Raw genomic sequence first — 17771 nt, forward strand, 5'->3', positions numbered from 1 at the left:
ATTTCTCCACAGAAAACGCGATCAGGCATTGGAATGGTCTGCCCTGGGAGGGGGGGGAGTCCCCATCTCTGGAGGTGTTTAAGGACAGACTGGACGTGGCAGTCAGTGCCATGGTCCAGCTGACACAGTGGTGTTGGGTCACAGATCGGATGCTGCGCTCTTTAAGCTCTTTTCAGACCAAACCAACCCCCCGAACCCCCACGGCCGAGACCTCCCCCCGGGCCGGGGGTGGGACAGGGGCGGCTCCCCCTCCCCGCCCCCGGCGGCGGCCCCGCCCCCTCTCGCGAGGCCCCGCCCCGGAGGCGTGGCTTGGCGCGCGCGAGCCCGGCCCACCGTGGAGCCGGGGACGTGCGGGGGCAACTGCGCATGCGCCCTCCGTGACCCCGCTGCTCTTCCGTCCGCCCCGAACGACTGCAGGCGAAGTCTCCCTCGGCTGCTGATTGGTTGGCCGGCCCTTTCGGCCAATGGCAGTGGCGCTTCTTTCAGAGCCGCCGTGGCGCTGTCCACCAATGGGGAGAGCGGTTGTTGCCGCCCTCCTTCCCTGTCCCGCGTGTCCCGCCGCGCAAGATGGCGGCAGCGGTGCGGGGCGCGGAGGAGCTGGAGCTGCTGGAGCGGTTGCTGGGGCTGCCGGGCGGGAACAAGTACGGCGTCCAGGGGGAGCGGAAGGTGAAGGGAGCGAGGAGGGGCCTGGAGCGGGTGGCGGCGGCGGCGCGCGTGGGAGGGCGGGCGTGCTCTGGTCTCCTTTCCCCAATGGCTGCTTCCCTCCGAGCTTTCCTTTCTGCCTCGCTGGCAATTAGTTCCCCGCAGACACCGATATGACGGTGGCTGCAGCCCCCCAGGCACCAGCCGACTTCTTGAGCGGGGTCTCACCTGTGCTCCCTTCAGCCCTTCCCTCACCAGCCCACACATGTTGTGGATGTTGGAGGGGCCTCGCTGCCTGTGGGTTCTGGAAACTCCTTCCCTCTGCTTGTGGGGAGGATCACCGTGTGTCATGGAAGGGATTTCGTCCTGACTTACACTTGTTCTTTCACCACTTTCCTTTCCCTTGTGCCAGTTATGTCTGTGCTATCTTGATGAAATTACATGGGAAGAGAAAGATGGTGTTTTACTAATAGGAAGAGTGTTGAGAACGTGTTGCTCTTAAATATTTCTTTTTAAAGTATCTCCTGCCTGACCTGAGGTTGTGGTGGGGTGGGAGCCGGTCCACCTGCTGTGCCTGCGGTGGGTGGAGCAGAGGAAATAAAACCAGGGGCCTGAGCTGAGACAAGGGAGAGTCAGATTAGAGATTAGAAAATATTTTTCCCTCTTGTACTCAGGCATTGGAATGGGTTGCCCAGGCAGGTGGTGGAGTATCCATTTCTGGAGGTGTTTAAGAGCTGTCTGGATGTGGCACTAGGTGATGATTTAGTGGTTCAGGGGTTGCAGTGGCAGTGCTGGGTGGTGCTGGACTGGATAGTCTTAAAGGTCCTTTCCAACTTTGATGATTCTGTTGTTCTAGATGTCTTAATATTTCAAAGTTTGTGTGGAAACATTAGGTTCCAGGATTTAAGAGGCACCAGAGGCATGAAAAATGTGATGTGGAGCTGGGAGTGTCACAAATTTGTGAGCCCTTTGTTTGATCCTCTCTCCTGGAGAAGGTTGGTTGAGAAATGAAGCTCTGCAGTTGCCTTATGTTTTGAGGTTTTTTAATTGACTCTTTCTGCTTAGAGTCCTGAATATCTATATTATTCAGTTCTTCAGATGCAAAAGCTGCCTTAATTATTTTACAGCCCAGCTGGTATTTCAGTGCTATTACCATAAAGCATAAGGCTGAAAAATTCAAGTATAACTAGGTCTGTGTGTAGTTTCTCTGGCTGCATGTTCACTGGAAAAAAAAAAAAAAAAAAAAAAAAAAAAAACCAAAAAAAAAAACAAAACCAACTTAATAGTAGTGAAAGACTCTTGATACAACTGCAAAAATAATGTTATACTTTTAGCTTGCACCTTAGATTAAATAAATCTGAACATAAAGAGACTACTCTGTGTAGTCACATACTTTAAAAGAGTGTTGCATTTAAATCAGTTTCGTTTGTTTTATGTCATAAATGCCTGTATGGGCTCAGCCTGCTGCAGTGAGTTTCACTTCACTCACTTCATTTCTTGAGGTGCTGGTTCAGTTTCCTTCCCCAGAATTGAACCCAGGCTGCTGTCACTCACAGACATCATGGCTAAAGCTGGAGGTGTGTTGTGTTGTCCTCCTGGTAGCAGTGAGCTCCTGGCTGTTGTTCAGGGCCTTTTGGAATGGTGCAGGATGTAGGAATGAGCTGTTCAGGAGGTGTGGTCACTGCAGCCTGCTTGCTCAGAGAGAAGTTGGATGGTATTGACTGCACAGTCTAAAGGCAGAGTCCTGAATTTGGACATGAGGTAGAAGTCAGTTAATAAGATTTCTGCCAGTGTTAGAACAAGCAGTGCTATTTCTGCCTAGTATTGGCAGAATTTGCTTAATTGGAGCTAAAGATGTCTTGGTTTGTTCATGTTCTTCTGTGAAAATTGAAAATGAAACATCCCAAAGAGCAAAATGTGGGCACAGACTTGGTTTTGATGGCACCACCTTTACTGCCAGTGCTTCAAAATTCCGATCCATTGCTGCAAAAGTCCTTTTGAGGGACCATAAAAAAGCAATAGCCTTTCATATAGAAACTGCTTTCTTCAATTATTTGTTTAGTGTGACACTTTTGTTTGCCCTTGCAGGTTCCTGTTCTCCAGACCAACAACGGCCCGGGGCTGACGGGGCTGGTGACCATCGCTGCCCACCTGGTGAGGCGGGCGAGGAAGGAGCAGCTGCTGGGCAGCAGCGCCGAGGAAAAGGCTGTGGTGCAGCAGTGGCTGGAATACAGAGTGACCCGAGTCAATGAGGGCTCCAGTAAGGAAGATACTAGAACAGTTCTGAAGGTAAGGAGGACTTCATCACTTTGCCACTGAATTTTGGAGTGACTCGACCTTGAAGATTACAGTGCTAATGTGTGTATCAGCATCCAAATAATAAAATTTAGCAAATGCCAAGGGCTTCACAGTATCACTAAGTATGGCTTTTATTCCTCTTGCTGCTTTTCACTTTTATTGACAAAAATACCCCAGCAACCTGAAATGGGAAAACAGCTAAAACTGTAAAATATATGAAGCAGAGCTCTTGCAGTTCTCATGGCTCTAAATTATGAAGGGTGTTCCACACAGTTTAGAGACTGTTCAGCTGCCTGTGTGAGGTGCCAGTTTCTTACTATCTTCAAACCCTTGATTATAAGCAAGTTGGTGTTGTATCCCAGGGTAACACTTCTCTGATTGTTTTAAGAACTGTTGTTAATGATGTGGCATTTGTGGGATGATTCAAGCCATATTTGATGCAGTGGTGATTGGTATTGGTGCTAAAAGGAGGTACTGGACAGAACTGTGTGTGAAAAGTGAAATCCTAAAGGAACCTCTACAAAACTGTCCCTCACGTTGAGCTACTTTGTGTGGAGTCCTTGGTCTGCTGTCAGTAAACTTTTCTTGTAGGCTGAAGCTTACTTCTTTGTAAACAGGTGGAAGCAGGAAAGGGAATCTCAAGGGTCTTCCTCGTTGTTTGAGCAGCCAGATGACAAGGAGCAGATAGCAAAACCTACCCTGTTTTCCTTACTCCTTGCAACTAATAATAAGTATTTTTGCACTCTTGTGGGAACAACTTGAAGAGAAAATTTGCTTTACGCTGTTAAGCCCTGTTTACAAAGTGTGTATAAAAGAGCAGGGAAATTCAATCTATTTTTAAAGTGCTTATTTTTTCTCGTTTTAAAAGTATGTTTTAGATGGAGAGTTACATTGCTCAGTGCTGCCAGTGAGTCTGAGCTTAGAAATTTATGAGCTGCAAGGTTGACTCTGCTTGAAGCTAGCAGAATCCTAATACTTCTGGCTCTGGTAAGGTGTGCAGAAATCGAAGATAAACTGAAGCAGTATTAACACTCTGTTACTTGAAGTCAAGGAAAATGCGTCTTAAAATGATACAAAACAAAACTTTGTTACTCTCTGAGCTGACAGCCCTCTTGATCTTGAGGCCTATCATGCCTGCCTTACCTACCAACTTGGTGAAAATCCTGACAAACCATTTCTCTCACTTGAATCCCAAATAATCTGAGTTATCTTGGTTTCATTGTATCTGGGCAATATCGTCCATTGGTTAATCATGACTTTGTTTACATTGTTTCTCTTTTTGTAACATGTCTGCTCTTACTTTCTCTGTGCAAATTCCATACAAACCTTCAGTCATGGTTACTCTACAGATACAGCATGGAAACTCTCTACCCTTTAGGATTTTGAGAACTTGATTGAAAGAAGCACTGACTAATCAGGCTTTGACAGGTTTACCTGTGGTATGATGAGGTGGCCCTTGGAGGTCCCAACTTTTATGACAGGTGTCACAGAGTTTCAGTCATTCTTTAAACAAACTCAAAACTTGTGATGCTTTTTGTTCTCCCAAACTTGAGAAGACCACATGAGGACAAATAATTAACTTCCATTTACTTTTCTCTCCTTTCTATCATATAAAAACCAAAAGCAAGTTTTCTGTCTTGTTATAACAAAGTTCATCTGCTCAGGATGGTTTTAGGGCCGATACCTGCAGTGTCAGCACATACATGTGAGTGTTTGCAGAGCTGCATTGGAGCATTAAAACCAGATGCAGAGATATGGCAGTTTCCTGCTGAAGCTGGGATCTCTTTTCAGCTTTGGCCTTAGTGACACTGGTTGTGTAGCAAAGACAATATGCTGAAACACAAATATGTAGATAAATCAAGAGTTTCCAAGCAAAGCAAAATTTCCTTACTGAGAAGCAGTCAGTGTTACTTGAGAGAGAATCTCTGCCTTTAAGTTAATTTAAAAGTTTTTCTGTGGATTTTTTTTTAGCAAGTATTGAATAACCAGAATTTATTTTAACACAAGGCTGCTGTGGAATTGTTTCAGCACTAATAATTTCCTAGTATAGCAATTAAGGGCTTTTTTTTGTAATATGTTCTCTTGCCACCGTGATTAATCAGAAAAGAGGCAGCCTACCATTAAAGTATACTGTGCCAAAAGGGAGTACAGGTTAAAAAAGAAAAACTAAAATAAGGAGGGAAGTCTGAGGCTGTAGTTTTACAGCATGTCTGGAATACACAATGGCAGCCTTGGGACGATTGCAGCCTAGAGACACAATTTATAATAAGCTGTGCCAAAAACAGTTCAGTCATTTCTGATACAAACTTTAGGATGCCTTTATTTAACCCTTGACTGATGTGGTTCTGCAAAATGTCAGTAAATAACTGGTTTCATATTTGTTAATTTGAATGGGAAGGATTTTCTGTTTGCTGTACGAAAATAGGTTGTTAAATTGTTCTTACTAACGTGTTGCCTAAAGCTGTTACTTGGCAGGAAAATAATGGTGAAACAGACCATCTCAGCCAGGGGTTTTTATATTCATCCAGAGGAAATGCCACAATGTTCAGAATGGGCCAATAAAGGGCTTGTTGAGTTTTGGCTAATTTTGATTTGTGCTTCTGTACTTGACAAAATAAATGGGAGCAATTCTCCAAATCTGTTCCTCAGCAGATCCATAGGAATGATGAAAGTCAATAGCAGTGATCCCATAATATCCAATGCATTATATTAACTTTTTTTTCCCACAGGATGAAAAGAGGATAACCTTTTGTTTCTTTGATGTTTAGTTAGTGGTAAATTAAGCTGCACAGGAAAAAAAATCTGAAAATTCCTGAATTGTCATGCAGGATAACTAGTGATTTTCTGCTCCTCAGGAAAGGAACTGAGAACCTCTGTGCCATCAAATGTCTACTTAGGTGTTAGTGAATTCTGTTCTAGAGATTTTAATATATCTGCTTTATCAATTTTAGTTATTTTAAACCTGAGGATTCTTCTCCCTTCACACTCCATCTTCAGAAATCTCTGACAAATAACTGGTAGCTTGTTAAATTCACATAAAGGCATCCACATAGGTGTAGAAACCTCTGGTGTCTGAAGGATAATGATGACTAAGAATCTTTGTGTACTACTTTCAATGTGTCATATAGATCAGTATTCCGTGATTTCAATTAGCTTTATCCCCATCTCCTGTGCTGCCTGACTGTAATAATGAAATCCAAATAAGAAAACTGTAATTTCTATTTAATGTGCTTGCTTGAAAAAATACTGTTTTCACAGGTACAAAAGCAGGTTAATCCATGCTCTGTTCATGCCATTAATCCACAGCTCTCTACACTGTGTTTTGAGAATGGGATGCTTTCCTGCTTTGGCAAGCCTGTGCAGCAAATGCTTTTCAAACTTCCATTTTGTGTTCACGTCTTTACCTCTTCTGTTGGCACCAGGATATTTTTGCACACTTACAGGTTTAAAGATTGATTTTTTTATTGCAGAAACATTTGTTGATTGTTTTTCTTCTGTCTTTTACAGAAAACTCAGTAATATAATATTCTTCTAGACCAGGTTTAGCTCATAGTTTGCCAGTTAGAGAGAAGAGTCTTGCATGAGGATTAAAAATATGTCCGTGTACCAAAAATGTAGTTCTGCTTTTCTTGGATGGGGCTGGCGAAACCCTTTCTTGAGTTCTGCATTGTCAGGGCCTTTTCTGAAGCATTTGGGAATGCTCAGCTTTTTGTCTTTGCATGGTGTGAGAGATATAAAAGCATTTAGGGCATAAATGACCTCGGGAATCTTGCTGACTGAAAAGACAGGACATGATTCTGTGTGTAAGGGAGCACAGACACCAGCAGGGTGTTGTGGGCAAAACATCCAGAACAAAATCAGGCTGTGATCAGGTCTACTGGAAGGTCTTGCATTGTCATGAGAAGCAACTGTTCCTTATCCAAGCCAATGTCACAACTGGCAGGGATTCAGCAGCCTGAGCAGATTAAATGGATTTGGGGCCATTGGATTGCATATTTAACAGACAGTAAGCAGTGCTGGGGGGTGCTCAGGAGTGTGCTGTGAATGGGATGTGTTCAGCTGTTGCTAGATAGAGGCTGTAAATTGGATTTCTTTTTCCCATAGAACAAGCAAATGGAAATCCATCGCTTAGTCCATAAATAATGCAACAATTCTTTCTGTTGCTGTTCTCCTCCTCATACTCAAAAATGGTGTTTGAATTGCTGCAGTTGTTCAGTGTATGTTAATGTATTGTAATGTAGCTGTGCCTTAAGTACCTGTCTAAAATTTGAGAAAGAGTTTCCTGGAGGAATGCAACTGTAAGTTTATATAGTTACAAGCAACTTCCAGGACTATCTCAGTCTTTTAATCCTGGGTTTGTATATATGGAATTCATTTAAGTGGTGGCATTCAGTGCATGAAAGCCAAATGATTCAGATGACAGCCAGCAGACCTGAATTTCCTGGATGTGATAGAAATTCTATACAGTTTTGTGTTGATATTTTCATTAATCTCTCCAGGACAGAAACACTATTTCACTTTAATACTGTGGTCACTTAATCAAACTTGACTTTCAGGAATTTTAGCACATTTGGCTGTTAGCCAGTAGTACAATCATCCAAGGGGAGCTTAACCCATGAGGCAAGATTAACTAAATGTGCCTAATGCACATGAAAAAAATGCAGTGTTTCTGAATTAGCGTGACTTGCAGAATGAAATCAGAATATCTGTCTGTATTTTGGGGGAGGAAAGTACATATTCAAAACTAGGATTGTAAACTAATGCTAATTTATTAGCAATATTAAACCATTTTTGTCAAATTTAATTTCCTCAGTTAACTGACTTCATAAAATTTGATGAATCAGAATAAATAATTGTTCACATTTAAAGGCAAGGTAAACCATTACAAATTCTGGTATTTTTTTTATTGGCGACTCTTTTGAGTGTACACATGCAATCTAAAACCCAGAATTAGCATGCTGTAATATCTTTGATGCAGGAATCCAAAATTTTCGGCAGGGATATGACTGTGGTGATGGTACCTTTAGAGATAATAATGAGCTTTTTACTTTACAAAATTCTGATTCCATATCCTAAGTTAAGAAGAACAAGGGAGGAGGGGAAGAAGATAGAATTTCAGTGGTGTTAGTTTTCATTATAATGCATGTGGAATTCCTGTTTAATTGAAGTGAAGAATGCTGGTCAGAGGATTTGTTTCAAAACAGACAAGTTTGTGGTTCTTTTTTTTTTTTTTCTAGTAAGCAGATCTTTAAGTTTGGGATTTTTTCTTCCTGCAAGTTTTTTTCTTCTTTACATTGAATTTGCCTTTGTGTTGTATGTAGGAAATTCCACAGAACTGTAGTTACGTGTTTGAGGTAATTTGAGCACTAACTAACGTGAACAAAGCAGTAAACCAGTCTAAAGAAAAGAAGCTACATAGCCAGAGGCAGTTGACCTTACAGAATTTTAACTATGCAGGGGTTAATATGTTTCCCTGATTTGCTCTAATAAAAGAAATCAAAGCAGACATGAGGATGTCCAAATATTACAGAAGTACAGGAGTCCTGTCATGAAGAGGTTATCAAAGAATAGTGAGGTGGCTTAGTGGAGTCAAACTTGTCAAAAGCAAATGCAAGGTTAAATGTCTGAAAGTCTCAACATTCTAGTTTTGTGTTTTGGTCTTGGTTTATTTTCAGTATTTTCAATATATGCAATATAGGAAATTCCTATACTAGTAGAATTATGTAACCACAAAAAGTGCATCATGCTTAAGGACAAATATAATTTTTAATTGTTCATTGTTTTAATTGTATTAACCCCCCTCTCCTTGCCCAAGAGTTGTTTTTTCAATAAAATGTTGTGTGAAAATGGAATGTGCTGTAATTGAGACTGAAAAATTAAAATTTTTGAAAATGTTAGTTACGTTTAAGCTGCTTACCTCTGTTTCTAGCGCAGAGGGAGGGAGTGGCTTAAGTAGATGTGTGCTTTTTTTTTCTTCATATAAAGGAGTTTCCAAATCTGAGGAAAAGCAGGGAAACTGTTTTTTGTAGATGACTGAAAATAATACTGTAAAACTAAACCTGGCTTATGCTGGGGTCCAGGTTAAAGTAGGTAATTTTATTGTTACATTCCTTTAGAGAAAAGTAGGGGGCAGAAAGGTGAATAAATTGGATGACAAGTAGGTAAGATTTGGAGAAAAGGAAGGAGAGGTAAAGAGGTCGAGCTGGTGTGTGATGCCTGTGTCCTCAGAACTGATAAACTTGAGCAACACAGAGCCTGTCAGCCTCTTGTTTTCTGGCAGGGAATGGTTGCATACAAAAAGCCCTGAAAAGGAGTTTCTGTTAAAATGCATTTGAAATAATTATTTACTGAACCTGAATGGAAGCCTTCTACTACTCACCCTCATAGCCTCTGATCTGGAACGGTTGAGAGATGATCTTAAAATGCTGAAATTCTTTCTTTTTAGAGACTTAGCAGCTGAATTGACAATATCAGTCACAAAGAATTGCTAGCAGTAATTTCAACATTAATAAAAGCAGATGTCAAGTGATAGCAGCTGATGGGTATCAAGTTACCAGCATCAAGCTTGAAACACCTTTTCTCCCACCCTACCATCGCTGTGTGCTTCCCTGGTTCTCAGACATTTGGAGTTCCAGAACCTTGCTGAGCAGCTGCACAGAGACCTGCAGGACAGACATAGCTGCTGCTGGAAGAACAGTATGCTGTCCTTTTATCACAGGACTGCATTTTTTATTAATCAAATGTTAAACATTTGAATTTGCACTTATAATAAATACACAACTTTCTAATTTTTGAATTTCAGTAATTTGAAACCAAGAAAAGACAGACATGAAAGTATTTCTGTGGAGTCAACTTATAATAAATTGCATTTGCATTTATGAAAATTTCACTATATATAAAGCACTTTGTTTAGAGACCAGTATTTAAATTTTACCTACTTTCACTGTCAAAGAATGATATTTTATTTTATTATCTTGTCACTTGCTTTCCAGAATTTTTTTATTATTTGTTTTGTTTGCTCAGTTGGGATAATTTAAAGCTCGTGTTTATTTTATATGCATGGTCTCCAGAGAATTTCTGTTATTTTTAACAACTGCCTTAATATATTGTTTCACAAAGTCAATATAATGACTTCTTCCTTTTTAGGATCTTAACATGCACCTTGAGGATAAAGTCTACCTTGCAGGAAACATTTTTACCTTAGCAGACATTCTGATGTACTATGGATTGCATCATATCATGGTAAGCATTACTTGCATCATTTTTATATGTAGAACTATAATAATTGTGATTTATTTAAAGGGCATTTTATTGTTATAGAAGTTGACCTACAGAACAGAGGAAGATAAAACTTGTTTTTAAATTTTTCATTTTATTTTTTAATATTTAGCTATGGATCTGTCAAAAGACATGTAGTGTCAGAATGCTTTAGTTTCCTCTGCAAAGTGTAGATACCTATCCCTGCGTTTCTAGGATTGAGGACTCTTGCCTGTTCCAGCCTGAAACATGACTGATCTACAGAACTACAGTCACAGAAGTTCATGGGGAAATAGATAAATGAAGCTGAAAGGATGTGTCAGAAATGAAAGTACTAAATTCATTAGTATTAGAGAAATACAAATGCATGTAAGCTCCTTAATGCATATAAAAAAGTTTGAGCCATAACAAATTGTCGTTTGTGTTTCCAGACTTAAGTGATAAGACTTGATAAGGTACATTGTATGAAAATAACATGGGGAGCTGGTGCTTAGGACAAAAAAAAAAAAAAAAAAAAAAACCCAAAAATTAATTTATTCTGAGTGGGGAAGATGTTGAGATTATTTGTAGTCTGCTCAGGCTACTATGAAGTGCTTAAAAATCGGTGCACCTTCAATTCTGAACCCCAAGTGTTAAAGCAGTAGGAGCTATTTGCATTTTGGTGGCTGGAATGTGTCTGTAAATGAGCCACTGTCATTCTCTGGAGTGGGAAGAAACCAAAGGACTCACATAAAAAGGTCTACTAAATTCTTGGGAAAAGATGAAATCAGCCAGTTTTGCATTAGAAAATTGAGGGAGGGGAGTGAGGATAATTAGAAGAAGATGCCTCTGACAAATGCAAGTGTGTCTGAGAATTGAATTCAATCAACTGGGTGAATGGTTACTTTTATACAATTAAAAGGTGAGCTCTGGGAGAAGTGTAGAAGAATACTACATTTCAAAATGGAAGCAGAGGGGAGGGGCAATCAAGTAGTGAAATTCTACCAGAAATGAAACAGAACTTATGTATCTATATCATGACTGTCCAGGAGTAAAAAGTTCAAATGAGTGTCAAACAGAGGAGAAGGGAAGCTTCATTTCAGAAGGTTTTTGAAAACGTGCTAAAGTCACATAGAATTAATTCTGTTAAATCATATTTACCTTGTAAAATATCTTGAGCAGTAGGATAGATGTGTTGATTACAGTGTCAGAATGTGTTACCTTTCACATATGATACAACATAAAAAAGGCTTCAAGTATTTTCTAAAAATATGATTGTATATTCTATAAGAGAGTACCAGTTCAAATGAGACTTTTTTTAAAATAACTTGGCAGGGGAAAATCCAAGCATATTTTAAATTTAGAGTTTGCTCTAGAGTAGACCACCTAATCAAGATGAAAAGATACAAGTTATTGCTTTGGGAAATGGAACAGATGGTAAAAACAAATGACTTGGTGCTCCTGGGTGCCTGCAACCATCCAGACACTACTTGGGACAAGTTTATAGTACAGCATCTGTTTCTGAAATGTTTGATTTCATCGAAGGTAATTTTCTGAATCGGAAGGGTATAAAGGGCAAGCAACAGGGTGACTGTTCTAAATAAATATGAAAATCTAGCAGCTACTAACTAGCTGTAGTTAACTACATGTATTTTGAAGCTTTCAGAATTGATAAACATATAGAGGCCAGATCCTGAACTGTGTAATCTTGTGATTTTAATTTTTTAAATGTTGTTAATTATTTTTATTTTAATCTGAAAAGAGTATGTCCAGAGCTGCTGCTCTGACTTAAGCTTTATGGGGGAGGCAGGGAAAGCTGCTGTATCTCCTCATGTGATGTGGTTCAGAGAAGTAGTTTGTCATATCCACCACTGCTTCAGCTAAGCCTGGTGCAAAATATCAATGCATGTTTCCTATGATGCTTTAAGAGAGGAGGTAGAAATGAGAGACGTAGGGCAAACCCACAGATTTTGGTGTCCATCAGGTTGTCTAGAAAAATGATCTGAAAACATTACTGGTAGTACCTTAAAGATTAATCTCTGCTTTTGGTAGACTGAAAACTACATGTTAACACAGACATTAGTAATGGGGTACTGTAAATATTATTGACATACCATGATCATCCTGAATAAGCCAAGCAGTAAAACTTTAAAACCTCTTGATGCACATTTTGTTGGAAAAGTTTTACCAAACACTCCTATAGCTCAGTTTTTCACCAGTGGTATCTTGGTTTCTCTGATGATCTTTGTATTTATTCCCCCCTCCCATCTTCATTTTGCCCTTCCCATTATCCAGGAGGGGTTCTGGAGTCTGTTCTTCACTGTCCAGCCTCATCCATTTGAACTGAGAGTTTGTTTAATGAACAGCAGCAATTCTTAATTCTTCAGTTGTGTGCCCGCCTTTTGTTCTCCCTGTACCTTTTAGTTATCGTAATAAACACAAGAGTGTGGTGTGTTTAAAATTCATATTGTGGGAAAAGAATTCTTGTTTCAATCAGTGAGAATCAGATTCACTGGTAGAGTTTCAGGGTTTTTGCAGACAGAATCTGGTTTGGGTCTTTTAATTAGAAATACACACTCATAATAATAAGGCAGGAACTAAATAGTACACACTGTTCTACATCATAATATAGGTCACAAATACCTAAGAAGTGTAATCTTTGATACTGCCTTTTCAATCGATGTGATCTACATTGTCATACATAATTGATGTGTCTGTGTATGTAACATGAATATTGTTGTCTTACAGACATTTCAATTTCAGAAGTACATATGTGGATAAATATGAACGATAAAGTTCTACTAGGTTAAAGATTGCAGAGAAAAACATAAATTTAGAAGCATTGCTTGAAGTTAGCTTAGGCAATCAGTAAGCATTAAATTCCCCCTGTGGTAATGAACTTGTTTTCTAATCCAGGGGATTTTTTAAATTATATTTTTTCAAAAGTTTCCAGATGTCTCATTCTTAAATATTTTTGACTGGCACAAGTCCAGCTTTATTTCAAGAGAAATAATCAATATGATGATTGATCTGCTTTTATACTTCAAAAATGTTGTCAGAACCAAGGAAGTGGTCTCAAATCTACATCTCTGACTTGAAAATTTCTTTAATAAGGTCTGGAAAATTACTTGTGGGTGAAGTTTATATCTGCAAATGGAGGATGCCTCAGTCAAAATATTGGTGTCAAACTGAATATGATCAAGTACAAAACAAACTAAGCAGTTGTCCTTGTCAGATCATTAATACAAGACTATAATGAGACTGCAATAGTAGTTTATTTTGGAGTTGTTTTTTCCACAAGGAACGCTTCCTATAATAAACAGATTGCCATGACTTTTTTTGTTAATATTCACTGATATGTTGCTTATTTTAGTACTGAGGTAACAGGCTTTTCTTCTAAGCAATGGTGCTAAAAATGGTTTTTAAACTGAATTGCAAAAGAAGCAGCTTTAACTTAAAAAAAAAAAAGTTGTAATTTTAAGCTTATTCCGTTAAGAGCAGAAAATTAGACAGAACTATGTGAAAGTACATGTATGTCATGAAATACACCATCCAGCTGTTGGGTTTTTCCTCTTTCTCCCATACCTAAAGGCTATGTTTAAAAAGTCAGATAGTATCTATCTATCCTTTTCTTGATGCTGAAGAGGTTCATATATAGGCAGGTATTTTTAGATTTTCTGTGACCTGCAGGGTGTGGGAATGGGACTTTATGCCTGCATCCCCAATGCTACAGAAAGAAAATATAATTAATGCTTGTGTATTTTTAGCCCTTTAAGAAGCTCTTAGAGTTGCATTGTATGATAACCACCTTAGTTTCCCTCGGTGAGCTTTGTGATGGAAGGAAAAGACTTTTTTTTTTATTACATGGAAAAAAAAAGCCTGTCAAATTAAGTGTCTGCTTCTTTGCTATTAAAATAATTGCTTTAATAGCAAATAATTATTTTAACAGCAGAACAGCAGTCTTTCTTAACTTGGGGGAATTATCTAATTTAATGAGGAAGAACAGAAAATACCCATCTAACAAAATGTTGTAAAAAAAATGCCATGGAAGTGATCTCTAAACAATTAACCTAAGAGTTATGTTCCAAGTAAAAAGTAGAGCATGCCACAAAGTGCTTTTTAATATATTTCACTGATAGAGTACATTATGTAAATAAGTGAAAATATCTTGCTTGTTGTGCCTAGAGTACAAAAAGGGGTCTTATTATTAGCATAGCTGTCTGTTTTGCCCTTCAGATGTTTTTTCACTGTGCTAACAGAATGAAAGAGGACTAGTTTTCCAGACTTTTATTTTTGTTTTACATTGGAGAAACGTGAAAATGGAGAATTATCAGTAAAAAATTATGGGAAGGAAATACTGTATCTGCTGCAAAATCTAAAATTTAGCTCAGCCTTTCCATAACCAGGTGCTTATTCACTAAAGACTTTGAAAAAGGTTATTGTAAACTCAAGGAACTTAAAATTTCAGTATTTTAGTATTTGCTCATACTTAAATACCTTTCTTCACTTCCAATAGTTTTAGATTGCCTTGGAGCACATGCATTTTTCTTTTCATGCACAGTGTTACTTTGTAAATGGTCCCCCAGCTTCATAACAAGCATCAGTATCCAGCCACCATTAATTATAACACACTGCAGGTGATCAAAAACATTTTTCCCTAAATGGTACTGCTTTTGCCTTTTTTTTTTTTTTTTTTTTTTTTTTGGTGAATATACTACGCTTGTAGAAACTCAGGCAGTTTGTGAAACAGTGTTACATTACCATAGCTTCCACTTTTCATCTGTAATGCCTCTAAAAATTCTAGATTTTTCCCCCCACTCTGTTAGTGCTGTTCTGTTTAGTGCTATTCACTTGGTTAATTACCAATAACTCTCATATTTCTAGATCAGCAAAAATATGTGGGTGGTTTTTATGGTTTTTCTGTGCATTTCTATCAGACAATACAAATGTAGGAACAGTGTTTACATTTCCGTGCCAGCAGCAAGAAAAGCAGATTTTCTGATGCTGCTTGAACTGGGGTTCATAACAGTACAAAATTGCAGAAGGAAATACATCTGTAGTGTTGTGCTTGTATTCAGGCAGGAACGTTCCCTAGGAAGAGCAGCTACTTGGATTCAGGAGCAGCTGCAAGATCCCTGCTTTTCGACTGCTGCCAGTTACTGTGCTCTTGACTTCCCATTAATAGTGCTTTAATGCTTTGTTCCGTTGGTGTAGAATTCCCTTCTGCAACTCCTTGAAATTCTTCTCCCTCGGTATTTTTCCACTGGTTCATCTTCTAGTATACATCCTTACAGTCTTTTTGCTCCTACATGTTTAAAGATTCACAGTTTTAAGCCAAGTGCTGGGTCATGTGAGAGAACAGCAAAGAGAAGCAGCAGATCTCATAGGCAACTCCTGAAATCAAAAGGGTGAAATATAAGACAAGACGCAGATTTTAAGAGCAGCTTTTTTATTCATACACCTGAATATCTGTAAATGAGTATGTTTACCTCTGTGATCCAAAGTTTGTTGAAACAGATTTGTTTCCAGCTGTCTTGTGCCCAAGACCAAATTTTTAGTAAACCTGCAGCATCCATAAAATCTTGTGTTTGTAGAACAAAGCGTAAGGAATATGCCATCTCCTTTTGAGGAGATTAACCTTGATTAGCTTTAGAAATCTAAATATGAAAAATATTAGGCATGTCTAGATCATTTATCTGTTAAAACTGTCCTCTACAGATGTGCCTTTTTTCATTGATGGCGACGCTGCCAAGATTTTAAGTTAAGCTTGATGGTTAATTGGCCAACTGAAAATGAAGTGAGGTGAATCCTGCACTGATTGGTTTCAGTATTGGTGAGATAGCATAGGGTAGTTGATGTGAGGATCACATTTTGTTCCTGATGCAGGTTTTATAGTTTGTTCTGAAGACTACCCCATTTGTAATTCAGTTGTGGTATGTTAATGTGAGAAAAGAGATTATGGTCTAAACTGATAAGCCAACTTGATTACAGAGAAATAAGAAGACATAAAATTGCTAATCAAGAATAGCAATACAGGTGATACAAGATGGGAGCAGTTCTCACAGCTGGCTTGAAAGACTCCAAAGTAATAACAGACTTTGTAGTAAAGCTTTGAGGATGCTGCTGACCTAAATTTGAAAAACTTTTAAAGGTAGAATTTGGATCTGTAACTGTAGATAACTTTACCTAAGCCAGTCTTCTGATTAAAGATAGACTTGAAGCTGTGCATTAATCTTAGCCACATAGCCTGTGACAAGAAGCTGTTGCAATAGAGACTTCTTCCTGATTGATCTTGAAGCTGTTCTGTGTGATAGTACTTTAAATATTTTTATGAAGTATGGGCAGGTTTCCAGTTTGTTTTACTGTTGTAATTTGAATCATGCCATTGCTATCTTTATAATGTGTGCTAGCAGATCTGAACATTTAAGTTATGTTAATTCTTAGTAACTATTTTATTTTGAGCAATAGTCATACAAAACAATTTCTAAGTTTCCTATCCAGTCAGAAATTGCCTGGAAAAAGCTTACTCCTGTACTTAAAATACACCTTGAAATATGAAGTAGCCACTTTGCCTGTGAGACAAGACTGCTAAATGAACATGAAAGGGTTGTGGAACTCTTCCTGCGTTGCCCAGTGCTCTATGTTGACCCCATGAACAGAGAGTTGCATTAAATTCGTGCAAGCTTCCCCCCCCTCTATCATGCAGCTGTATATTCCACCTCCAGGTCTATTCCTTTGAGTAGATTAAATTTCCATACATATTATGGGTTTGAGTTTTACTATGAAACTATGATAGAATACTGCTGGACTGTAACAAGTTACTTGAGTTAAAATCATTTATAAAACAATCCACTTTCATTTTGGCTTACCACATCTTATGACTAATGATTCAGTGCCTGGTGTTACTGGTGCCTTGTATTTATTCCCCATGCAGGTGGACCTCACAGTTCAAGAAAAGGAGAAATATCTTAATGTGTCTCGTTGGTTCAACCACATTCAGCATTACCCCGGTGTCCGACAGCATCTCTCCGACGTCGTCTTCATCAAGAACAGATTATACACTAATGCTCATTAAGGCAAATCTTAATGTCATGTTGGAATGAGATGTGGGAGTTTAGAAGTTGTACTGTCCAAAGCCACTAACCTGCAAATACTGTTTTGTAACCTTCTGTATGTGAACCGAAACGGTCAATGCCTCAAATAATGCAACTGCATTGAATTGCTGTTGTTCATGCAAGACTTTGGAGTAAAGAATTGTTATTGTGTATCTGATTAAATGCAAAAATGGTACAAAGATGGAAATGGAGTTTTAATTCACTATTTTTTAAAAAATTCAAAGTTCTTTTAATTAAACATTCAAGTGAAATTACATGATCTTTACCATCAATTATTCATTCACTCCTTTTGCTATTTATTGAATTTTTATGTATGTCAACCAGCTTTCATTTTGTTTTCCATGGATGTTTACACTAGTTTTGTACAAGTTAAGAGCTATATTGTGTGCCAAGGATGTGAAAAAGGGAACATGCAAATGTTACAAAGTATTTATGTGACCGAATAAATTATTTTAAAACTGTAGTCTTAATTTGGCTGTG

At 38.6% G+C, this 17771-nt stretch overlaps 1 protein-coding gene across 1 annotated transcript; it reads left to right on the plus strand.

Moving 5' to 3' along the window:
- Positions 1-509: 509 nt before the first annotated feature.
- EEF1E1 (eukaryotic translation elongation factor 1 epsilon 1) lies at positions 510-17545 on the plus strand (the record flags this gene model as incomplete). Its single annotated transcript, XM_083876968.1, is given in 5 exon segments — positions 510-538; positions 540-666; positions 2731-2931; positions 10087-10182; positions 17111-17545. Coding segments are annotated over 5 exon segments (594 nt in total). The 3' UTR covers positions 17252-17545.
- Between the last annotated feature and the right edge of the window lie 226 nt (positions 17546-17771).

The sequence above is a fragment of the Zosterops lateralis genome (genome assembly GCF_965231275.1).
Source record: "Zosterops lateralis genome assembly, chromosome: 1".
Taxonomy (NCBI): Eukaryota; Metazoa; Chordata; class Aves; order Passeriformes; family Zosteropidae; genus Zosterops; species Zosterops lateralis.